We start from the raw sequence: 25169 nt of genomic DNA on the forward strand, positions 1-25169 counted from the left end.
GACAATCCAGTGACGCCACTATTCTTTCTCATAATGGTGAGTTCGGAGAGGCAAAGTTATCAAACGTCTCACACTCCATTTTTCTTCCAAAAATCCAAATAATAGAATTGTTGCAAAAATTCTCAATAACAAGAGCATAAGAAGAGGAGCATGCTTGTTTAAACGGAATGTTGGCAGCTGGGGATACTATTGGATTCCTGGAACGTGGAAGTGTAAGAACGTACAGTATGCCTGTCAATTGTGTGCATGGAGGATGTGAAAGGTGCATTCATTATTGGAATCGTAATAGTTATCCTGCTGTTTGGAGCTGTCAGTTTCCTGATTTATCACAAAATTCAGAAGACAGAGTCATTTTTTATTGAAAATGGGCACGCTCCTTATTTTCCTGTACCTCACATTCCTGTTTAGGAGGCAGCGAGGCCATCTCCTACACATACACGTTATGATTAATGATACATTACATTACAAAACCTTATCATCAGCGCCTTTTGGTTGCCCCACCAACTCCTATTCTCCCTCCAGTGAAAGTCCAAATGCTCAATGAACTTTAATCAGTCAGCCCACTGCGTTGTGTCTCCCTCTGTGGGTTATTGTCTTTTTTCTGTTGTACTTTTAAGTGAATTTTGTTGCGGTGTATTTGTGCATGTGCAATGACAATTAAGACATTCCGTTCAATTCCTAGGAAATCACCATGTTCCATCAATGGTGTGGTATTTTTGGACAAGGCCTGCTGGCTACTCATGTGGTCTTTGGAGGCTGCCTGGTCCTAGTGGACATCATGTTAGTGATCCCTGCTATGGATCATACTCGAGCGCGTGTTGTCCATGATGCGGCGAAGTGGGCTCAAATGGTTGCGTGAGGCAATTGGTTCCTCCTGACACGAGCTTTGCTGCTTCCATGTTTTAGCTTGAAGGTGAAAACTTTGTGCTGCCGCCGTTTGTCTCGGAACCACTGCTGCTCGCAGTAGCGCTCAGCCACCTTCCGCTCTTTGGTGCTGGCTGGCCACGTCGTTGAGAGGCCCTGGGTGGAAGCGGGAGGGCCCTGGGTGGGGTGGAGAACACTCGCGGGGATGACATGGAGCCGGAAGCGATTGACTATGCGGACATATTTGCCTTCGCCGCTGCTACAAGTGTAGATGCCGTCGTCGGCCAGTTGGAGGCGCTGGAGCAGCAAACCTCCGTTGGTGCGCACAAGTCGCTCGTCCTTGCTAACTGGAAGCTGATGAAAAAAAGGAGACCCTTCTTAAAGTCTATCGGTGTTGATAGGAAGGAAAAATGTGAGTGGAAAAACTATCACTGCAAAGTTTTCAGGCCAAGACTTTTTATTTGGTCATGGAATTATTTAATTGTTAGATTTTTTCCCCCACTAATTTTATTGTTCTAGGCAGAGCACAGACACGAGAGAGAAAAAAAATGCAATGATGCAAATTCATAAACGTGCGCGCTTCCCTGTGTGCACATTTTGTTGAACTCACATGATGGCGCTCATTCCTCCGTTGCAGCGTCCACGACAGCGCCGCCTGTGGAGAGCGATGGAAGCACTCCAGGAAGGACGCGTTTCCCTCCATGCCGTACATCACCTTCTCGTCACCCAAAACTCAAGCACAAACACGTCAGCCGGATTCAAGACCATCATAGTGCAGCTTGATGTGGAAAATAAATCGTCTGAATGATAATACATAACTTTTCATTATTGTAGTAAATTTGATTAAAATGTTTGTAACTTACAATCATCTGTGATTGGACAGCGACTCCAGGACTCGCCATATGCTGGGTCATGCCCCCGTAAACTCCTGACACGCACACACGCAGCACGCACGCGCGCACACACACACACACACACACACACACACACACACACACACACACACACACACAGAGGAAAGTTGGCAAAAAAGACAAGTAAAAAATGTAAAAAATGGCGTTGCCAGATCCACCGAAAGTATAAAAGCAACGTGTCGCCCAGTCCTCGTTCACGCCGAATTTGACAACAGAAACGGGCACGGAGAAGGGCGTTCCCTAGGCCGGCTTGCCACGTACCTGCGGCCGGAGACAAAGTGTGGCGAGCACGTCTGCCCGTCCCAGGCGCAGTACGGATCCCCAGACAAACGGCACTCGCTGCAGTCGGCGTACAAGTGGCACCTGTGAAAGGATAGCTGGGCCACGCCTCCTTCGCTGGACACGTACAGCTGTTGCTGGGGAGGCAAACAAAAACACCTTCATAACTGATTTTAACGTGCCTACGCCTTCCGCAAATAAGACATGAGCAATTCAGTCTTCATTGCTGTATAACAAAAAGTGCCGCAAAAAAAAAAAAGAGGTGTGTTTGTACAGTTGTCTATTTTAACAAGAAAATCATTCTTAAGTTCAAAACGGGTTTCAAAGTGTTTTGGTGGTACACAATGTGGAAAACATTCCCAGTGCAGGCGTTCACATTTAAGGAGCAAGTGATGCCAAAAATTAATCTTGACAAAGCCTACTTGGAATGGAGGACTGCTGTTTGGGATTGCAATCAATCAGCATCAATGAAAGGTTGGGAAATGCGAGAAGCGGACCTACTTTCTTGCCGGAGATTTTCATTTGGCGGATGGCAACTCCACTCTGGAAAGCAAACATGTTCAAATTCACTATACAAATGAGAATGAATCAAATGTCAAAACGGCGATTGGCAGCAAATCAAGACGCGAGCGTAGAATATATCCATTTACGAACGGCACACACATATACACAAGTGCCTGGATTTCCAAGTTGGCTTGTTCTGTGACCAATCCTAATCCTAAAAATGCTTCAGAAACACGCTCACGTTATTGAATACAAAAACATCCCTTTTACTTTGTAAAAACAGTGACAGTAACAACACCATTTCATCACATTTCAAATAAACAGTTAATTGGTCACAATTAATTTTTTGTGGTGTGCCTGCCTCCGCCACCAGAGGGCAGTACTACAGTCTAGCTAGCACAAGATTCTATATCAATGCTTTTGCCAGCCAACTGACTCGCAGTTGTGGTCTCTCAAGAGACACGCAGCGCACCGCTTGCCTCGCTGTTCACTCGCGATTTTCCCATGCCGAAATTTCAAGTTATCACTTCCTGACATGGGTCGTGCAAAAACAGCATTGACGGTATGTTTTCCTTGAGGAAAAATGGACATTTGCAAAGTCACCTGGAAGACGCTGAGTTCTTCCAGAAGGATCTCTTCCGTCGCTGATGCCATGACCTTCAGCACCTTGCCGTCATCTGCAGGACACGCAAACAAAATAAATGAGAGATACTGTACATTAACCTCTGCTGACAGACATCACAAACCGGGTGCACAAGCGTCAGCCGTCATCAGCCGCTACTTCGAGCTTGCCTGCAAAAGTCAACTGAAACCAAAACCAACCGTGGCGGAAAGGCCGCTGAAACTTGCGGAGGTGACTTGGTGCATTCTTAGTATGAAGAGATTTCAAATACAGTTCCGTGCTAGCTTTAGCGCCACAACGTTTTGTCTATTGTTTCGCTATTGTTGTGTTAGGAACGAGCTTCAGATATGCTGCCGTTTGAGCGAAATGAAAATCGATGCTGGCACGTGTGAGTCCCTGGCATGTGGGCAAGGAGAATGGAAGCGAGATACGGACCTGTTCCTAGGAACAAGACGTCAGTGGTTCGCCCCTCAATGTCCAGTCTGTCCACAAGCAGACTGGTCAGCAGGTACGACACGTTGACGCGCGTCAACACCGGTCGCCCGCCCACAGGCAGGACGGCTTCCCACATGAGTTGGTGCCGCCGCATGAAGTTCACCACTTCATCCGGGAAGTCCTCAGTGGACTCGTGCAGAGCGTCGTACGTCTCGCTGGGACACTGCAGGACCAGTCAGAAACCGCTCATCAGAAGAGCATTCAGAGACCAGTCGAATTCACTGGAAACAAGTCTTGGACAGTCACTCATTCAAGACGAGTCAGAGCAGGCACACATTTTTTTTGGGGCGGGGGGCAGGAGAGCGGGTGCTAAATGTTCTCATCATTATCATCACCTATCTACATAAACGCGACGCTTTGGGCATGCGGTCTAATATTGACCTTTGACCTTATATTTCCTCCTCCAAAAAGAATATGTTGAGAGTAACTCACAGCCCCAGGTCTGGGGTAGGGTATGCGGCCTTTGAATTCCACCCAGCGATGGTCGGGACTGTCCTGGTGTGCGAACGGACCGTTGAAGGACGCGCGAATGCTCGCCATGGAGAAGGCGCACACGGCTGAGCCTGCCAACAGAGAGCTGAGGGTGAAAGAAAAACGCCAGTGCCAGCGTAGTTCTTTTCTGGCGGGAAAATGAAAATTGGCGCGAGGCTGACCTGGAGGTCCGGAAAAGGCCGTAGATGACGGGGTTCTGGGGGTCCTTTGTCTCCATAACAAAGACGTCCTCTGAAGAAAGAAAAGCAGCAAGTCTTCATGTTGGCAACAAAAGGCCCGCCGTCCAACTCCAAGCCAATCGCTACCCGACAGGAACTCCCATCAGGTCCATCGAGCGCTTGGCATGTCTGCCTTACATTTCCCTGGTTCTGGGTTGGAATCTGGGCACGGTACCCACAACGGCGGGCACGGTAGATACGGACAAAAGCAGCAGATACAGGCGTAGATGGCGGACAGGGACGGACATGGACGGCGGCTGGGGGCTAAGAGTTGGACACGGACAAAAAAAAAAAAACGGTAAACGCAAACAAAGACAGCTGACGCAGACAAAGGCCAACATGGACAAAGACGGCCAATACGGACAATGATGGCAGACAGGGACGAAGACGTCCGACAATCAAAGATGGCCGACACGGGGTTCAAATGGACTGAGCGGTTGGGCACGCGTGAAAACAACAAACACAGACAAAGACGTCAGAATTGTTGAAAGCCGGTAAAGACGACGGACGTGACCGGACTAACCGAGTTCGTCGAAATGTGTGTGGACGCCGGACGGCCCCGGGACGGAACACACCAGGCGGGCTTTGAGGAAGGTTGTCCAGCGGTTGATCAGACTGCGCCTCCCTCCCATGTCGTTCTTCATCCAGCAGACAGTTAGTGGCAAAAAAAAAAAGCATGCGGCAAGTGGTCAGGTCAGCAAGATCTTCTCCAAACTATCAAAACCCAATTGAGGTGCCATCAGGGCAAACGCAGCGGCGCGGTGGTACCTTACAAACTCGAGCCACTCGGCTGTAGATCTTCTTGTCCCACTGCTCCGCCTCCACCGCCGCCTCCCTGAAGAAGAAGTAGATCTTGTCGTCGGCGGCATTGTGAGTTTCGGCGATGGCGAAGGAAGCCACGAATTGGGGAACTGACGGCATTGGACAAACAAATCAAAGGATGTCCGCGCGGCCTCCGCGGCCACAAAGTGCGTTGAAGCTGTTACCGTTCAGCCAGTTGTGATCGTACGCTTCCGTGCGCAGGTGGCGGCCGCCGGCCCCTATTGACGTTCGGAAGATGGCAGCGTTGATTCCCATGAAGTCCACCGACGTGCCGGCGTAGACGTCACCATCTAAAAGAATGACGCATTCAATCTTTGGCTTTCACGCCGCCAACGCACGAGTTCAGGGCTCCGTTTCAAGGCGAATGAATCACGAGGAGTCCTGTTTGGTGTCACTTTGTTTTCTCGTTTCCTCTCGGCGCAAAGGGGGAAGCCGAATCATCCGGGTGTCTCGAGACACTCGAGCAACAACTTTAGAACATTTTGCTAGTTCTGCTGCTAACATGAAAAACAAACGTGTGCGTGTGTCAAGCGGTACCATTGAGGTGAGCGGCGAAAGGTTCTTTGGGACTGTATGGACATTTTCCCCGTCCGGCCGTCACAGTGTGAGGCAGCAGCGAAAACGCCTCCTACAGGACACACATTTGCATGAACGCGTCAAGACGATTTTGACGATACACTGGAACCAACAATTTAGTTGAGGAGCAACATTGTTGAAGAAATAGCATCCTAACTCAGGCACTAAATGTTTGGGTTCACAAACAGTCTTGGCCATGTTTACCGTGTGACACGTACAGATGTCACTCTAGTTGGATTACTTCTGGATTTTAATTCCACTCAAGCGGTCACTCCTTCCGTCGCCGCCCGGTGGCCACGGAGGAGCGACGAAGAAGACAAGCGAGCACTCACCTTGAGTCCGACTCGGAGGAGGCCGCACTGCGGCCTGAAGGCACCGGTGCCGCAAACGTATACGTGCGTGTCATTGACGGCTTGCAGCAGACGCACAAAGTTGGCGCAGTCATCCTGAAAAGAAAAAAAAAATAGAAGAGCTCAACGCTTTTTGACGATGTCCTTCTTGAAAATGTCCACTTACGTGCAAACTCTTTCCGATGATGAGGCAGCGCTGCACGGCCTCGTCAGCGGCGGGCCAGGAAACCTGCGCACGCGGCCACGGCATCAAGCTTAATTTTCAAACAGGCCTGGCCAAACTAAACCATGTTTACTTTCATTTCTCAAGAGTTAAGCACTTTTTTTTTTTTCGGAATGAAATCACCAAAATCCAGACGAAGATGAGGGGTATTATACGTGGGTTTCCAGAAAAGTTTCCAGACTTTTATTCCAATATCTGTCATGTCTAATACTACAAATGTATATCAAATAATGTGCTGATTTTGACATAATTTGCCCACTGAGCTAAGGGACGATTTGTGTTGCATTCATATTTTTGGCAATCTGGGCTTCGGGGTTGCTTGCTTGTTTATCCTGGAAGAGCCTGCCGTAGTGTGAGCAAAGTGCTCTGCAATATAATAATAATAATACATTTTATTTGAAAGCGCTTTTCATCACACTCAAAGACACTTTACAAGAGCTTAAAACACAGGATAAAAATGTGCACTTAAAACAAGCATACATAATTTATATATTAATATTATTTATCAATATAATGCCTATCACCCCACAGTGATATCTTTTTGGCTGCTCACCAACATCATGACGGCTCACCAGTGGATTTGTCCTCAAACGAAGAACAAGGAAAGCAGCATAAAGAAGCACAAATGTGTCTGAGCCAACAGGTGTTTTAGCTCACCACACTCCACACGCACATGATCCCAATACTGGGGACTTTTCCAGTGCGGAGAGACTGAAGGTGTTACTTAAGGCTGACTGATTCATTTGACATGCAAACGTCCATTGGTTAGCGACCAGGCTAGCGTGCGTGACATTGACGTCAGGCTGAGGACATTGAGGTGTCATTGATGTGATGTCAAGGTGATTTGAGGGCCGCTTTGCAAATATCGTACCGTGTTCCAAGGAAGATCGACGCTGTCCGAGCTCAGCATGTGGATGTGATCTTTTCCTCCAACCAATAAGCGGCCATGATCTTCGTCCAATAGGAGGACCTGGATTCCGCCGCTGGTCCCGCTCCCCCAGTAGACCGCCGAGGCGTTCTTCATTTCTGTCAATCAAAATCCAATGTGAATGGACTTCCAGTTCTTGGCCTCCTGTCCCGCGAAGTTCCAGCAATGAGCTTGAGAGCAGAAGCTGAATGTGCCATTTCCGACCTTGATGCGAGAGCTTCAGCCTGGCCTCCCATTGAAGGCGCGTGTTGGCGCCCATCGCTGTTATCACGGCCAGTGGGAAGAGCCACAGGATCTTGACGTGCAGAGACCACGGCGACGCCATTTGTATCCGAAGCGGATGCAAAGGCGGCTGACAAAGATCACTGGAAAATTGCTTACAATTACTGTTCAACTGATGACATCGGATTTGGATGTACAATTTTGGCATATCGGTGACAACAGGCGAATCCAAAATTCTCACTTTTCAGAAAACCGGATTAAAACCCAACGTCAAAGACAGCGAGCCATTTTTAACACATTCACGATCATTTCTTTGTAAAAAAAATAGCAGACCCACGTGTAGACAGATGTCTCAATAGCACTGATTTGAAAAAAAAAATGCCAAATTTGGATGTACAGTATTATTTATGATGGCCTCACAATACCGCGCATGCACGGGCAGAAATATGCAGCGTCCGCAGATTGTGCCTTGACAGCACGGACTTCTATGTGAAAGGACTAATAATGCCGCTTAGTGGCCATAACGAGACATGAAGCCATCGGCAGCCATCTTGTGTTGCCTCTCGCTGAGCACTTCCTCACTTCACAGCGGTGTAGTGGTGGCCTTGACACGCTCTTCTTCTTTGATGCACAATTACAGCCTCAGATTTGCCACTAGTGTCTGCCATTCTGTGGTCAATATTGGTATTACATCTGTCAAGGCTTTAACAATCACATGCGTCCTCCAGTTGTCTATCCCTGATTTTAAAAGATAAATGAGATTTCTTGAGTCATTTATGTAGGTCTTGTAGCCACGCCTTCTAAATGTCTCAATAGCCAATTAGCTGCTTTCCTACACAATTTAATAATTTAAATCACATCAGATATTGTAAAGTAATAATCCTAGAAATTTGTGATAATTTCATCATAAAAAAATAGTTTTTTGTGTCTAATATCATTAATTATTAAGATTGTGAAGATAATTTAACGTGGGAATAGTGTTTTGTGGCAAATAAATTTCCCTAGAAAACAAAGTCATCTGTGCTGATGTGAATTACAGGCATGCGCACGCACACGCTCACACAGAGTGTAAATGTTTACTTGATGTATGACAACAGAACAATAACATCCACATTTAGACTTGAATTGATGAACAGCAGGCTCAAAACACAATACTCAGGAAAGTTGCGCATGCACACACACATACACACACACACACACACACCACACCACACACTGGAGGAAACACACGAACGCACGCAATGGAGGAAATGTAGTCATACACTCTCACCAAACAGTTTCCACGCAAAAGAGGAAAGACACACAAATACACACACACACACACACACACAGGAAACCGGAAGACATCCACAATGGTGGGAGGCCAAAGTGACACAAACCCTGAAAGAAGTCAACACAAGCAACTAAATAAATAAACCGTACTGTAAGGATGCAGGAACACACACGCAGATGCGCGCGCACGTTTGGACGCGAATCGGTGAATGTGAATTCGCAGCACTCATGATGCTGCTGCTGCCTCGCAAGCAAGAAGAAGCAGGTGGAGATTTTTCACTTGTGCTGCTCCGGTCAACACGACAACTTTGCCACATTTTCTTTCCAGCACTTCATTATTAGCGTCATCACGTCAATTACGTTTCATTCAATGACAGCTCACCGGTTGTGTTGACGTCCTGACGTCAGGGCAACGGTGATGACGTCATATAGAGGAGAAGGCCGTCGTCCGTACGAGGTGTGGCGAGACCGTCCCGGTGGTGTTCGGATCGTAGACGTCGAAGAAGCAGGAGTGAAGCGTGTGACGTGTAGCAGGTGGGCCTGGTGGGCCTCTCGTGCAGTTCTGGACTGTAGCTGGACTCAGCAGTTGGTCACCCGCCCTCGGGCGCACGGGGACATTTACCACGTTTGCGTTCAGGTGGGCGTGCTCTTCTCTTCTCCTGTGGTGGGAGGTGTTTACTCACTCATTGCTCGGCCACGGAGTCAGAGCACCGAGAAAAGTTCCTCGTCGGGAAGGAGCTCGTGAGTCAAAACGACTTCAGTGAATCCCTTTCTGCCTCCCGCGAGATCAGCCGTTGGATGCGGGCCCGTGCTGGTTGTTGCTCACGAGTTTTCCTTCGGGTGATTTTGATGTGGCATATGTCAGTCAAAAGCTGAAAAGGGTCACTCACGTACGGCAAGCTCATCTTTCATGAACAACAACACAACATGAAATCAAGGTCAAAACATTCATGCGGATTGGATATTTACGCCAAAAGAATCCTCGCACAACCTATTCATTTATAACAGGAATTTAAAAAAGAGGTTCGTGCATGGTTAGAGATTTACACGCCTTGCGCAAATCTCGATTGCCAGAAGAATTGTCATGATAACGACAGATGATGGGCAGCGTGCTGTTGGGTTTTTTTCTTCACAGGGATGGCCTTCAAATTGTTCCTCCTTGCTTATCAAAAAAAAAAAGAAATTTTCATTTTTTCTTCTGCCATTTCAAGTGTGCTGTAACTCTAAGTGAAATGAGTTGATAGCAAACATTCTTTCAAACGCTGTGCAGAGATAATAGAATTGGACATTTTGGTGAAAATGTGTGGATGGGAGTCGGGGGGGGGGGCGTTGGTAAGACACCGATGTGCATTGAGGGCTTGGAAAATTGTACTAATATGGCCAGCAAATGGCCGACTTGTCGGTGCTGTTCATGTCGTTAGTGAAAGGCAAAAACAGCCCTTGAAAAGAAACTGAAAATAAGGGATGACGTGAATAAAGTAAGGACTTGACACAAGCTAGCTCCACCTAGCTCGTGTGACACGAAGGGCCTCGCTGTGGCAACAGGAAGCAGCGAGAAGCAGGCTGCTGACCTTTAGCATCCACGGACGTGGCAGGAAATAAATCTCTTTCCTGAGGTTTTCATTCTGTGTCTGTGGCAAAACGGGCAGTGCTTCTGTGGGCACGCTCTCGTTGCCGTGGCGACGTCACGTCACAAAACTCAAGACGGAAGCTTAGTCACTGACTTCGACAAAGGACAAGTGGAGTTTTTTTTTTTTTTTTACTGTTGCGGCGTCCAGCCAACTTGGGTATTGAATCGGCGCTGCCGGTTTGGGAGAGCAGAATGCTGACCGCTGAGCTAAAAGTCTGGGCCGCCAGCCCAGTTTAGAAGTCTCTTAGAAGACACGGGAAGTCTATTTTTTTATTCACCCCCCTACTCTCAATCACGCAGCTCAAGTCGGCATCCATTACGAGATAAATATTTCCATCCATGGGTTGTGAGGACGGATTGTTTTCAAAGTGTGTGTCCTCACGTCCCCGGCCGCAAGTCTTTTTTTCAAGCGAGTCCCATCTCAATGAGGGAGTTTCCATGTCACAACTGCTCACGTGGCCGCAGGGCATCTTGAACACGCACTGTCCATTTGCATCCCAAAAAAGGGACAGCATCCATGGGGAAGGGGGAGCCGACAACATGGCCGATAAATGGTCGCGTTTCCACAACAAAGACTAGACCAGGGCTGTCCAAACTCACTAACTAAGCCGGTGAATCATTGTGGTGGTGACACAGCCGACAAGAGCTGAATGCCGGCCGGGCCTGTGAACTGGTGGGTGGCGTGCGAAGAAATGTTTCGATGCGACCGCTTCATTCTCAACACAGCCCCATCCCACTTTGACAATCGGTCGTCATTGTGTCATGAGACGACATGACGTTTGCGTCATGTCATACTTGCCCTTTTGCATGCGTTCTACAAATGTGTGACTACAATGATTCTTTTGCAAAACGTCCTAATTTATTCTTGTTTTTTTTTTTTCAGATTGCATGTAAATGTCTTTGAATCCCTTCATCGTTGTTTGTTCTTTGTTCTGAACAAAAGGGGTTATCACACTCTGGCTTTCTCTGCTTCTTTCTACTAAACACCCTCACAGTGCTCAAAAAAATAATAATTCAGTCCACTGAAATTCATGCGATACAATGGACAGCTTTCATCCGACTTGATTCTCCTTCGTCACTCTCCTTCCCATCATAGTGCAACGCAGCCACACAAAAAATGCTTTCATCTCATCCCCTCTTCCAAGCAGCGGTTATGCACGTGCGCTTCCCGCAGTCAACAAACAGTCCGACTTGGCCGAAATTCTTATCCAGGGCATCGTTGCGAGCCGCAATGTGGAGTCAAGCAGAGTAGCGCGGCCCTGAAGGCGCAGCGTTCCCTCGTTGACGTCTGTTCTTGGTTTGTGGCCGTGTTGACAGGAAGCGGGATGTGGACTTCCTGTGTGAGGGAAGCGGCTATTGTGCGGGAGCGAAAGAGACATATTGTGCGGGAGCTCCCCAGGGTCATGTTGCACTCAAACAGGAAAGGAGCCGCCTGCAGCTGATGGCCTCCAGCAAGGTTGATGGACAATTTGGACTCCAACAGGAGTCAACTGAACTCCCGTGTTCTAAAATAAGCCCAAAAACGTGTTTTTTGTCGGTCACTTATGAACCCATGTTGGGTTGTTTTAGAATGAAGCTAAAAAAGAAAAAATGGTGAATATAAAAAGTCTACACACCCCTAGTCTCAGCAAGAATAAGATTGAGACCAAAATGAGTAAGTTCCAAACATTTTCTTGCAATAACGCCAAATACAAAGTTAATACAAACTGCAATCATGTGGTTGCACAAGTGTGCACACCCTTTTTCTATCCACTGTAAAGGGAGGAAAAAAAAGTCAAGTAAAGAAGAAAAAGCTATGTCGCTATTGTGGCTCCTTTGCTGGTTAAAGTCGCAAGCGTCACTTTGCACACGAAAAGACGTTAATGCATGAAAATGCGAAGAAATATTCAAACGTCAAAAACAAGTTCAAAGGAACGAACAAAAGGCAGATGGGAAATGTTCTGAGAAGCTTCTAAATGTCTTGCAAATGACCAAATACAAAATGTTGATTTTTCTTTTTTTAATTGCTACAAAGGCAACAACCGAAAAAGATTTGACGTTATGGATTCTCAGAAAAGGAAGCATTGACGCATTTCTTGATCAAATAAAACAAGTTGCTGTGACAATCCCGCTTTGCTAAGTCAATAACATGAAGGTGTTTGTTTGGGAGTTCTATGATGTCCATCACTCCAAGAAAAAAAGGCAAACAAAACTCGGTCCTTTTCTGCAGAATATATGTTTGCATAGAATATTTGCAAATATGTACACACCTCCTTATGACCTCCGCCAAGGGCAAAGTGTCAGGCACCACCTACGACACTCCACCGTGCTGTTTGAGTATCGCAAACAAATTATATACAAATATACAGTCAAGCCATACGCGTACACGACGAATTGAGGAGAGTCGATCTGATGGACTTGTTTCCTAGATTCCTCGCAGTCGTTGGGGCTCACTAATTTAGTTTTTGGCCTGAGTGTATGTGTGTGGGTTTTTTTTTTTGTATTGCTTAGCAACCTAGTGAACTAAATTTGCAAGCGTTCAGTTACGAGCACAGTATTCCGAAGAAATAGCATTTATTGGATTGGATTTCAATGGGGGGGGGGGGGGGGGGACCCAAACACACGCTCCAGCAAAGTAGCCTGTAGATGAAGCGCGCGCACGTCATTAGCAAAGATCAGACAAACCACTACGCAAGTTAGCGTCACAACCAAAGTGTGACATATTTTCAAAATGGATCTCACGAGCCTCATGAAAACTCCATGATCAGGAAATTCGGGCCACCGTACGACTTGACGCGAGTTGCGCATGGTGCTTGTGTGTCAGAAGTCTGGATGGAAGAATGGTTGCACCTTGAAAGTGCGCAAGATACAAATTGACTTCGGCGCTCCTAAAAGACACGGCATATCGCTGCCGTCAGGCTTTAACCTTCCAAATCCATCCACCCGCAACACACAAAATGATGAACCGCGTGGCAATTTTGTGCCACTTTGGCCATTGTGATCCGGTTGCGCCCGGACGGTACGCCCGCTTCCAATTGTGTTCATGAGCAATCAAGCTTTGTGCCCGTTTTTGTACACCCAAACTTTTTTGCAAATCAAGCCCTTGGAGTTCACCAGAAGGTCACTTGGAGCTCAAGCGCTCCAAGTAAATATAAACGTGCTTGGTCTTCATCTTGTACTGGGTGAGCTGATCGAGCAAGCTGCGGCCCAAAGTCATGCCTTTCTGGTTGGTTGGGTCTTATCTGCTGGTTTGGTGCGCTGGTCCTCCCGGGTAATCGACACCATCGGAGAACCTAGAGAATTCTTTGCAAATTAATTGGATGGTTTGGGGTTTTTCCTCCTGGGTTTCCAGACAAGTTCGGAGCATTTGGGTGTCTTGAGGTCGCTCTGGGTTGATCACCCCAAGATGTCACTGGGAGCTCTTGAGCTCAAAGCGACTATAAACTTGCTTGTTCTTCATCTTGTTGTACTGGTTGACCAGATCTAGCTTGCTGTGGCCCAGAGTCATGCGCTTCTGGTCCTGCCTGGTCATTTGGTCCTGCTTGGTCATTTGGTCCTGTTTGGTCATTGGGTCCTGCTTGGTCATTGGGTCCTGCTTGGTCATTTTGTCCTGTTGTGCGCTTTGTTCCGTTCTGGTGCTTTTGTCTTGTATTAGGTTCTGGTCTTGCCTTGGAACCTGGAGCAAGGGGGGCGGTGGCGGAGGCGCCTGCTGGCTCTCGGGCTCGCTGAGCGAGAGGTCAGGCCCCCCCCACGCCACGGTGCCGATAGGAGATGCCGACCTGGCCATGTGGTCTTTGCTCGACAGCGGCAGGAAGAAGTCCGACAGTTTGTGAAAGAGCTGATTGGATGAGCTTGTGTGCTTGGTGCCCAGTTTGGTTTCCGGTACCAGCAGCGGGGGCGTGTGGCTCCGGTGGAGGCGAGGTGGCGGCGGCGTGGGATGGAACAGGTTGAGTTTGTGCTCGTACAGTCCTAGACCCTGGAGCTTGGATGGCGCGCCTACCCGGTGAGCCCACATGATCTCGGCCGCGTTGCTCTTGGTCCGCTCCAGGCCGTAGGCTAGAGTCCGGCGCTCCAAGAGCGGACTGTGATTGGCCGCCCCGTTGGAGGAGGTGTGAGGCGACACCAGGTTTTGAAGCCGCCGCTCGGCGCCGCGCCGCTCCAGACTGAGGTGAGAGGGCAGCGGGTCGACTTTATCGTGACCTTGGGTCACCTTGTAAACAGGGTTGCAGATCAGGCCGGGCGCCGCCTTCACGCTGGACAGGCTGCAGTCCGATTGGCTGCTGGAGTTGTCGGAACCGGGCCGCTGCCTGTCGGTTAGGACCAGAACGGGCCGTTACCAAGACGACAAAGAAACGCACAGCAGCCACTGACAAAAAAAAAAGCACATCGAAGGAGACACATTGGCAGCTTGGATGCCGGAGCCTATCCCGGCTGACTTTGGGCGAGAGGCAGGGTACACACCGTGTTGGAGACTTGCGTTCTATTTACAACCATGTTTCCATGGTGATATCGGCCGGTTTCAGGAGGAGATCCATCTCTCAACCGCATACTGTTGGGCCAAGGCTTACATTGAAAAGCAGATTTGCTCTGCAGCTCTGCCTACGATTTCTTCCAGTAAGTGACGATCACGAGAGATTCAGTTGGATTCTCCCATGAGGGCATTTCAATACCAAGGCAAAGAATAACACTTTTAAAATTCATTATTAATATTAGAACACTCTAAATTGGCGGCCACAAGGGTTGACATTGCCGCAGAAGGCTCACATTTGCTTTGTAGTTTGAGGCGGGCGTTTGCCGTTGCGACATTGATGGGAAACGTGGTCAAATTCCAAAATGTTAAGTGCTACAAGTACAACAACCATCTGGTAAAGTGTTGAGAGATTGCCCAGTTGCAAACACGTCTTTTGATAAAAGTTGTCAGTAGTGCCCAGTGGTTCTTGGCACCATCTGTCGCCTTTAATGCACCACGGTGGTGTGCGTACCTGTCTGAAAGCAGATCGGCCTTGATGAGCGGCGTGAAGCTGCTCATCATCATGGGCATTTGGTAGAGCGGGAAGTACGGAACACCCTCGTCGTCCTCGCTGTAGAAGCACTCGATGATCTGAGAGTCGGCGTACAAGCAGCGGAATTCGCGGTCGAAACTCTCCGTGATGCGACCCGAGAAATGCATCACCATGTTGTTGTGTACCTGGGCTGACAGCCATGTGAAGCTGCGTTGCGCACGCACACACACACACACACACACACGCACACACACAAATAACTTTCAATCAACAAGTCCAACATGAGCACTTAGGAATAATATCATGTCACTCCAGCGGTCAGCATGAGCAGGCGCTAGCGTTAGCCAGCAGGGGCTGAGCTGCGGCTAGCATTGCGTTAGCCCTCAGTGGCGAGCCTTCAGCACTTTTGTTAACATGTTATTCTTTGAATTCATTCCGGAAACTTTTGGAATATGAAGCCACATCAGCATATTTTAACACCAAAGAGATGTGTGTGGGGGGGGGGGGGGGGGTGCAACGATACGCCGTGCTTCTATTCAATACAATATTTGTGACTTGTGAAAAAGCGACAGAAAGCTTTTCGCAGAGCTGCCAACCTCAAGAAATTCACATCCGGAGCAATTTGTTTGAATGTCCATATTTGTAACATTGTGTCATGAAGATTACTGCACGACGAGTTACTGCAGTATACTGTGCAATAGGAGAGAAAGAAGTGCACAACACAACTGTTACGCTAACATCATAAGTGTTCATAAAATATGGCTTCAATTCAATAATATCGCCAATTGACGATATTAGATTCTGATGGTATGATAATGAAATATCGACATATATGCACTGCCGTGCATTATCATATTAAGATTAATTAAGATTAAGGTATCCTTTATTTGTCCCGCAATGGGGAAATTTACAGTCAGAGTTCAGAAAGGAAAACACTGGGTAGGGAGAGTGATATATATGATATTCTTCTAAGCTGTGTTCAGTGATCCCCCCCCCCCCCGCCACACACACACACACTTTTCTTGTTCCCTTTTTGTGATAGACAAAAAGAAAGAAATATTATCCCAATGTTGACACCCGATCTATAGCTGCATCCTGCACACATATGGTTCGCATGTTTAACCTGATTAGCAAGAGCGGAGTCAGATGCATTTGCCTGGTGCCAGCGTTCAGCGTTGATCCAAATCTCGAGCAACCGGAATGACGACTTGTCACTTTTCACATTGAGCTTGAAATTCTTGTGACTTGTTTCGTTGGTCACCAGCCAAAGCAAACGAAACAGCATCCGCCTCAAGATGATGTAGTACACAAACCTGGACTGCGCTTAATGTTCTGATCTTATTCCACCATAGGAGCTCCGCGAAGACTTTTCAGGGAGGGAGCAGCAGAGAGCGTGTAGCGCCACAACTCATTTGGGGGAAATTCATTACCACACGATGGTTAATTGCACCATATTATGTACAAGGATGAAAAGAATTAGTCATACTGTTTACTTGCACAACACAATCATAAGTCTACTGTATAGAAATAATGGTTCCCCGATCCTAGCTTCTACATTTTTATTGTGTCGTATTCATTGCAACAACCTTGTAATGGTGCACGCAGTTTCAGCCTGAAGCAAAAGTATTTGACATTTTCAGTGTGTCAACATCCAAAATATTGCTTTCTAGGGATGAATTAGCCTTTAGCCATTCTTTACAACTGTAGGGGGAAAAAAAAAAAAAAAAGTCTAGAAAATCATATTCGTCAGAGTCCGAATTCTAACAACAAGCTATTTTGCTCACTAAAAAAAAAAAAAAAAAAAAGTCATTGTTGATAGATTGGATTTGAGAGTTGCATGTTTTTGTCTATTTCTTATATTCCTAATCCTCATGGGAGTAATGACGGTTACCTCATTTTATACAACAATATTTATGACCTGAATATACTTTGAACCTGTCCTCTCGGTTGACGTACTAATTTGTTTCCTGTGTCGCATTATCTTTTTTTTCTCTGCAGACACTAAAGTTGCCTCTTATTTCGCTGTTCAAAATTGGTTACTCTCCACGAGAACACAGTTCCAGCCATCCCCAAGTGTACAGCATCAGCCACGCATAGCCGTTAGCATGGATTCTTTATCCTTCTCCCCGTCCTCGATCCCTGATAACAATACTAGCCAGAAACCACGGAAACCGTGATTAATTCCTTGTGGCTTGTCATGTGAGCTAGCAAGCTGTAGCTCACAGAGAGCTGGAGCGGCGATAAATAGCATGCGGCAAGGATTCCCCCATATCTTGTCAAGCTACGTTCCACACTTTCAGTTGGTTGCTTGGTTGTTGGTTGGTTTTAGTTAGTATTGTCTCAACACAACAGACCAAGTAGGTACAGACTAGTATTTGTGAAGAATGGAAAATTGGCCGTATTTGGACAGACGTGCTTTCCGCCCGACAGCGTCGATATATATATATGCATCAAGCACAAATGTCAATGATACGAAGGCGTGTTGAGGACATGAAAGTCATTGGCAGACACACCCAGTTGGCAAGCTTGAAATTCCATACGCAGGTCGACGGGTAGGTGGAGCCTCGCCCTTCATTCCAGCCAGCGTGCGCGCTGTCACACCTCGCAAACTAACCAACTCCATTTGCCATCCTCCAGTAAACGGGAAGTGGGCGACTCACAGGGCGGTTGCCATGGCAGAAAAATTGAGCTTGCACCAACTCGTGATGCTCACACAATAACATTTGTTGCTTATGGGCCCATGTGTGTGTGTGTGTGTATGCGCATGTCCCAGGGGGATGTCATTTTAACAATTAATTTAAACGGATTTGTCAGGACGATGTAGATTAATTTTTTTTTTGACTAGCTTCCGTAATTTCCACTGACATCCATTGCTTTCAGTAACCAACATGGCTGTCAATAGAGAAGAGCTCCAGTAGTTCTCGGAAATATGGTTTGATTGAACAATATCGACATTTTGTCACTATACATCGTTTTGATTAAAGGGACATTTTTTTCTAAGCAGAAGCACTCCTTTTCACACGCTCAAAAAAGAAACGCCTGTGTTTTTTTTCTATTTGTGAGATGTGATGCAAGAAAACAACGTTTTAAAGCTTGCGTGTGTCCATAAGTGACCTGTAGGATCCGGCAATGACCTCCTCACAGTCGATGATCATAAACCTTTCCAGGACTTGGCCACTGAACTTCCTCCCGCTCTTTGTGCAGTATGTGTCACCGCACACGCTGCGTATGCGCATGTTCTGCCAGAGGAAGAGGAACAGGGAGTCAGAGTGATGATGAGGAAGAGGAAGCATGAGTCTGCCGGGGTGCGCGTCGCGTTTCCACACGCGCACCGGGAGGCGACGTGGAGCCCCTTACGCTCATGTTGACACCGTGCACGTCCAAAGAGGAGCACATGTCGGTGAAGAGGTGAAGTTTCTTGTGGTCCAGCAAAATGTAGACGGGAACTTTGCGCTTGCTGGACGCTTCCATCAGGTCACACAGCAAATCCACATCACTGAACTCATCCATGACGACTGCGATCACCTGCAACGCATGCACGCGCACACGAAATTACTGAAGTGTGTGTATGTATGTATGTATATATACTGTATGTATATATATATATATACACATACATGTACTGTATATACATATGCACATAAAGCTATCGGAACACATACACATACGTCATAGAGCAAGAGTCGATGGAATAAAATCGTAAAATCGAGTTACAGTATATTTATAAAGTTCTGTCCAAGCATGACTTTCTTCTTCTATTTTTTTTCTTTGCAAATGTGCATCTACATTGCATGCAGTGCAACACACAGCCTCAAATAGGCCAAAAAGGGAACCAGTATTTAGTTTTACTTATTGCTTTTTTTTTTTCACTTGTTGCTCATTTGTTTTCTGCTAGTCCTTTCGAGTTATGTTTGAGTTTTGATAGCTGAACAAATACCGAGTCTTTCAATGAAATGCTTTATTGCAGACAATATACAACTACACACAGACAGCAAGATAACCAACGAAGCATCATACAAGACGCACTGGCACTTTTTCCTGATGTGGGACAGGTATTGTGTAGCGCTTCAACTGATGTTTGAGGACAATGATTGATGAAATTATTTCATCATTTGAGTCATTCAGCTGACAGATCAATTTCTGCTAACCGTTTCTTCGAACAGCTTTTCACTTGCAAATATTTCACTTGCACTGCTCCAGCGAGGTCTATTGCCCAATAACTTAATGTCATCGTTACAGGTTACATTATTCGCTGCTGGCTACTTAGACTCGGATTTGATCACAGGCGTGCTGTACGGAGGGAAGTGCAGTCTGCTCTGAACAAAGGCAGATTGAGCTCATTTGAGCGTGCATTCAAATTGTGTCCACACAAGACAAGGGGCTTCCTATAAACGTCTTTGTCATCAGTCATTTGGCGCAGCAGACCAAAATACTTCAGCGGCACAAAGTCCAGGAAATGTCAATGAGGAACCATGTTTATTTATTGTGATGGCAATAGCAATCAAATGTATCTGTATTTTTTTCCATAATGGCCCAACCCTAAGGCACATCAATCTGGTTATCACTCATGACCTTTGCAACCTTGAGTCAATGAATGTGAATATGCAGCACTAAAGAAAACCCATGTGGTGGAAACGCATCTTCTGCCAGGCTCAAAGCAAGAACTACCCGATGCAATTATCGTTTGCAGGTGCACTTTGTTCACATAATGTAGCTACTGTAGGATATTTGCCATTCGCAGCTTTTTGCACAATTTGGGGGCGAACCTCTCATCCGTTACTGGCGGTATATTTTTCCAATAATGCTTTTTTTCAGGGGAGAAAAAAAGTTTTTAGACGACAGTTCTAAACAGCAGGGGTCCCTATATTGTACTTCTCTCTTCAGAGTCCTCCTTTCTCGATTATCATGAGTGCATCTCTTTTTCTTTCTTTCTTTTTGACGCTCTGTGCGTGTGCGCGGGCACGTACCTTCTTGGCCTTGTTGATGAGCGAGCGTATTCTGTCTTTGACGTTGACGGTCTTGTCCCGCTGGAAGTAGATCTGCGTCTCCGAGGGCCCGTACCTCATTGGGGCGTCCGGCCACCCGAGCTCCAGGATCGGCGGCTCGTCGTCGGTCATCGTCGGGAAATAAGTCCCGGAGGTGAGCTCCGACGCGACGTCATCGACGCTGTCGCATTCACCTGCCTCGGGATGGTCCTCCGCCGCCGACGACGGGCCGGTTCCCCTCTCGCTCCCGGACCCAGTCCCAGTCCCGCTCCCGGCCGCCGCGCCGTCGCTCCCCGGGTCCCGGTGGAGTGTGATGTACTGGATCTCGGCTTGGGACAAGAAGCTGAGCTCCCGCTCCTCGGTAAGGACACGGCGGTACTCGGGCTCGCCGTGCTCGAGCAGCGCGTCGGTGGCCAGGCGAGCGGCCTCGCTGTGGCTGAGTTCCAGCGATGATACCTGCCGCCACGGACTCTTGAGCTCCTCGAGGCGGGCCGCCAACTTGCCGAGCGGCTTGCGACCTCCGGGGGCCGGACGGAGACTCTCCGACGAACTCATGGCTGGCCGCCGGGCAAACTTTCATTCGACTTTTCCCCAAGTTGGAGCCGAGAAAAGGCGACGACGTCGACGAGGAAGAAGAGCGTAAGAAAATAAGTAAAGTGACGCGAGTCCTCAATCGCTTGCTGTGTGGCTCGGCAGGTTCCGGATCACCTGTTGATACCTTGGCTGTCACTCAGAATCCCGAGCGCCGCCCCTTCCACGACGTCACTTCCGCTGGCGGCAAACGCTTCTCCGAGCGACTTAAAAGCTACTCCCAGAAGTTGGGGCTGAGTTCCAAACAAATCGTTTGATCGTATCACGTCCACACTTATTCAGTACGCTGACGCGTAATGAAATACCGCACTAATCCCATCCTTTCATTGCCTCTCTGCACTTTTGTGTAATTATGTCCTAATTGTTCATTGGGTTATAACAGCTAGTTGCCTAAACAATACCAAATATACAGTATTTTTTAATTAAACAGTAACTGCGGGAAGAAATGGTTTTGGAATACACTTCAATGCAAAATAAAATGTTATGCATTTATTCAGTGGCATAATCAATATCATAAACAAGTCTAAAAATATAAAACGTGACAGCCTTATTAGGTAGTTCAACTGGATTAGGGTTTCAAGGCAGGTTTAGGGTTCTGATTAAGATTTCATGTGAAAAGCCTTTCTCTTGCTTCCTTTCATACATACATTTCAAAAGTGTCGAGTGCCCTACCCATGTTGTGCGTATACTGTACACCATTCCAAGTCCACCATTAGAATGTGCTCTGTCCCTGTTTGCTCTTGATTTGCTTATGATAATAAAGAGTGTGAAGATGAGGATGTCAGTGGCTGCTCCTCCTCTTTGGTCAACACTGAGTCAACTTTCACAAGGATGCTGACGAAACACAAGCATGCACCGTGACCACACACAAACAAGCATGTACCACATGTGCAACATGCAGGAGAGCACAAGGGAGGGCTGCATGGGCAAACAACAGATAGGAGGTGGCTCGGGTGGGGGGCTTTCCCACCTTGAATCTGGCCCACCTTGCATTAACACCAGCACTTACATTCATTCAGCCTCTTTTCCTTGGTTACATCTATTTGAAAAATTGTATCTCCAACAAAAATGAAATGAAATTACAAGGCACAACACAATGACTACGAATCGAGCTTGAACATCAAATCATAAGTCCATGGGTAGGGAAGTCCATGCTTCTCCAAATGTGTTCATGCGTGCTGTAGCATTGGTACAACTGGACTACACACACATGGATAATCGTTTGCCTGTGACATCAACATGACCGCCACAGTGAGCCACTTGCAGCACCTGTTCGCGTTGGTGTCGCTTTCCATGATTGACTCCTGCACACCGTATCGTCAATACCAGTTGGTGCATGAGATCAGGAAGCTCATGTCGTCCACCTTCCTGTTTCCCATCATGCACTGCGGCAGCTCTCCTGAAAGCACAACACCCCTTTACTGGCTTGACTCAACACACACACACACACACACACACACACACAACACACACGGTCGCGAGTGTCTGACCTTGCGATTGAGGCATGCCAGAGGGGGGCGTGTCTTGTTCTCGTTGGTCTGGCTGACTTTGTTGTCCTCCCATCCTGCTTCACTCCTGAACATAACATCATCGTCGTCAATACTTCACGTGATTTTTATTTCCAACTAATATGACGGACAAAAAGTTGACCCATCTGTCTGACCAGCGTTTGACGCACTCCGAGGTCGCTATATGGTGCACTTGAAACGCAGCACGGCACTTCCTGTTTCCAGGCTAGCCCCAAAGATTTTCGACTTTGGAGAGGGAAATCTCACACACACACACGCGCGCACACACTCGAATGGAGATGCATGTTGTGATGACGCGTTTGAAATATAACAGACAAACAAGAACCAAAACAACAATCCGGGAACCTCTCCGCGCTGAAAAGGTCGAGAATAAAAAAGGCTACTGTCCAATGTCGCAACGTAAACGAGACAAGTTAGAGGTGACCAAAAGCAGAGATTTGTTTCCGCAACGTCACAAGCTTGGCGACCAACCGCAGCGTCCAAGAGGCGTTACGTGCCTGTGTTGACCTGTTCAGTTCCAACTGCTCAAGGGGGCGGCTTAATGAGCGCCAAGCTTCTGTTGTTTGGCTCATTGACAAGACTATAATCCTTTATTAAAACGTTGTCTTCCAATTAAACATACGCATCCTCATATTAACTCCATCAAAACAGTTCATTTCAGCCTTCTATTAATACAGGAAGAAAATAAACAATTTGTTGAATCTTTCCGGTTCAGAGCGCGTTACGTCATGACGTACAAGCGTCAGTGTATGACCTAATCGCGTAGAAGTCTAGCAGGAGTGAACACGTGAGGCCGTGAAAAACACGCGTACTCGTAAGAAAAAGAATTGAGAGGCCAACTTTTTTCCGGCAGGTGCTTTACTGGTTCCCCTTCCACAACAATTGACGTAGCCGCCCGATTAACTTAATGAGTGGCGTCCCTGCGTTCAACTAAGCCACTCGTGTGCTACCTTGCGTGCTAACGCCGAGCTTTGGCTTTGTCGCTGCTCTTTTCCGCCTTGTGTGTGTCCGTCAGGCTATTTGCGTCGCGATGGCTGTGCGCGCCGCCTTCGAGAAGAACAACGAGATCGGTTGCTTCGCCAAACTCACCAACACATATTGTCTGGTGGCCATCGGCGGCGCAGAAAACTTCTACAGGTTAGTACCTGAATTACGTCGCCGTGTCTCTGTGGGCTGGCCGCCCGACCGACCGTTTAACGTCACTGATGGGCCCCCTATCCTTCCTCAGTGTGTTCGAAGGCGAGTTGTCCGAAAGCATCCCGGTGGTTCACGCGTCCATTGCCGGTTGTCGTATCATCGGACGCATGTGTGTGGGTGAGTCCCTGACGCCAAGTTCCGTCGCTTTCGCCATTTCCGTCACTTTTAGCGAATAGCAAGGTGACGGCGTGAGTCGGTGTCTGCAGGGAACCGTCACGGCCTGTTGGTCCCAAACAACACCACGGACCAAGAACTGCAGCACATCCGCAACTGCCTTCCCTCGTCTGTCAGCATCCAGAGGGTAGAAGAGCGTCTTTCCGCACTCGGGAACGTCATCGCGTGCAATGACTACGTGGCGCTTGTCCATCCGGACCTGGACAGGGTCAGACCAACCGACTGCTCCCGTGCACACCCGCGCCCTTGACTGCATGGGTTTACAGGCTTTACCGTCCCCAGGAGACAGAGGAGGTCCTGTGCGACACGCTGAAGGTGGAGGTGTTCCGCCACACGGTGGCTGATCAGGTTCTGGTGGGCTCCTACTGCGCCTTCAGCAACCGGGGTGGCCTAGTGCACCCCAAGACGTCCATCGAGGACCAGGATGAGCTGTCATCTCTCCTGCAGGTCCCTCTGGTGGTGAGTACTCGCCCCACCCACTCACGTGGGATTAGCCACCTCTTGACGCGGGCATGCGTGTATCACAGACGGGCACAGTGAATCGGGGCAGCGACGTGATCGCGGCGGGAATGGTAGTCAATGACTGGTCGGCCTTCTGCGGACTGGACACCACCAGCACTGAGATGTCTGTCATCGAGAGCGTCTTTGGGCTTAGTGATGACGCACGGCCCTCCGCCATCACCACTGCCATGAGGGACTCTCTCATCGACAGGTTGGACACACTGCATAAACCAGACTCATGTATTCGTCATCCCTCAAATATAGGCCTGCACACTTATAAACACACACATGTATTTTAAGCTGAAGTGGCACACATTGTTGATGTGAAGTAATGTCTTTTGTATGTGTGTATTCAGCATGGCGTAAGAAGGGCAGCAGTCGCACACCACGTCAACATTTTGGACTTTGGAGGATTCTTTGGGCGTGGCCTCCAGTGAGGCTCAAGATGGCTGCTTCATTTGCCCACAAGGGGATGGCACTGCAGGAAGTGACTCATTTGCCCATCTGGCCACGTTCGTTTCCGGCCGGCCGCGGAACATTTGATGGGCGTGTCAAGATCAGTCAGCAATGTGGTCACCTGTCCAAAAGGCTGTGTGATGTCATCACGGTCTTCACTCAACTTTTGAGAAACACACATTTAGTTTGACCTCACTTCAAATCATGGCACCAATATGCTGAGATGTTATCGCACCCAATCAGATTTTTTTTTTTATACATAGTTATTTTCACCAAATGCAGACCTCCCCCTGAGGCTTTTTGAGTCTTTTTAATGGCAATAAAAACAAGAACAAGCTGACCA

General features: G+C 47.7%; 3 protein-coding genes across 7 annotated transcripts; 1 reads left to right on the plus strand and 2 right to left on the minus strand.

Annotated features, from left to right (window-relative positions):
- Positions 1-341: 341 nt before the first annotated feature.
- On the minus strand, positions 342-9399 carry LOC147201651 (semaphorin-3D-like). 2 transcript variants are annotated; one of them, XM_086118264.1, is made up of 18 exons: positions 9164-9399; positions 7492-7639; positions 7231-7385; positions 6303-6365; positions 6119-6232; positions 5748-5838; positions 5375-5500; positions 5157-5299; positions 4912-5026; positions 4332-4401; positions 4111-4255; positions 3619-3841; positions 3165-3238; positions 2559-2600; positions 2040-2194; positions 1728-1792; positions 1475-1596; positions 342-1218 (listed from the first exon to the last, which is right to left on the minus strand). In XM_086118264.1, exons 2-18 carry the CDS (start codon positions 7610-7612, stop codon positions 844-846), a joined length of 2199 nt encoding a protein of 732 aa, XP_085974390.1. In that variant the 5' UTR covers positions 7613-7639; positions 9164-9399; the 3' UTR covers positions 342-843. The 2 variants fall into 2 exon arrangements, with proteins under 2 accessions (XP_085974390.1, XP_085974389.1); XM_086118263.1 differs by having other exon boundaries at positions 7492-7652.
- Positions 9400-12395: 2996 nt separating this feature from the next.
- Positions 12396-23790, minus strand: sack1c (scaffolding CK1 anchoring protein C). Of its 3 annotated transcripts, XM_086116907.1 has the most exons (8): positions 22633-22981; positions 22460-22544; positions 21087-22368; positions 20361-20962; positions 18751-18918; positions 18508-18632; positions 15373-15600; positions 12396-14697 (listed from the first exon to the last, which is right to left on the minus strand). In XM_086116907.1, exons 4-8 carry the CDS (start codon positions 20931-20933, stop codon positions 13800-13802), a joined length of 1992 nt encoding a protein of 663 aa, XP_085973033.1. In that variant the 5' UTR covers positions 20934-20962; positions 21087-22368; positions 22460-22544; positions 22633-22981; the 3' UTR covers positions 12396-13799. The 3 variants fall into 3 exon arrangements, with proteins under 3 accessions (XP_085973033.1, XP_085973035.1, XP_085973034.1); XM_086116909.1 differs by lacking the exon at positions 22633-22981 and adding an exon at positions 23644-23790 and having other exon boundaries at positions 20361-22368; XM_086116908.1 differs by lacking the exon at positions 22633-22981 and adding an exon at positions 22996-23181 and having other exon boundaries at positions 20361-22368.
- On the plus strand, positions 23223-25166 carry eif6 (eukaryotic translation initiation factor 6). 2 transcript variants are annotated; one of them, XM_086116910.1, is made up of 7 exons: positions 23223-23351; positions 23514-23635; positions 23727-23812; positions 23902-24077; positions 24152-24328; positions 24397-24581; positions 24727-25166. In XM_086116910.1, the coding sequence occupies exons 2-7, from the start codon at positions 23529-23531 to the stop codon at positions 24734-24736; spliced, it is 741 nt and encodes a 246-aa protein (XP_085973036.1). In that variant the 5' UTR covers positions 23223-23351; positions 23514-23528; the 3' UTR covers positions 24737-25166. The 2 variants fall into 2 exon arrangements, with proteins under 2 accessions (XP_085973036.1, XP_085973038.1); XM_086116912.1 differs by having other exon boundaries at positions 23235-23347.
- The last annotated feature ends 3 nt before the right edge of the window (positions 25167-25169 follow it).

The sequence above is a fragment of the Hippocampus guttulatus genome, chromosome 8, assembly GCF_054856545.1.
Source record: "Hippocampus guttulatus isolate MCC_2025c chromosome 8, RoL_Hgut_1.0, whole genome shotgun sequence".
NCBI lineage: Eukaryota > Metazoa > Chordata > Actinopteri > Syngnathiformes > Syngnathidae > Hippocampus > Hippocampus guttulatus.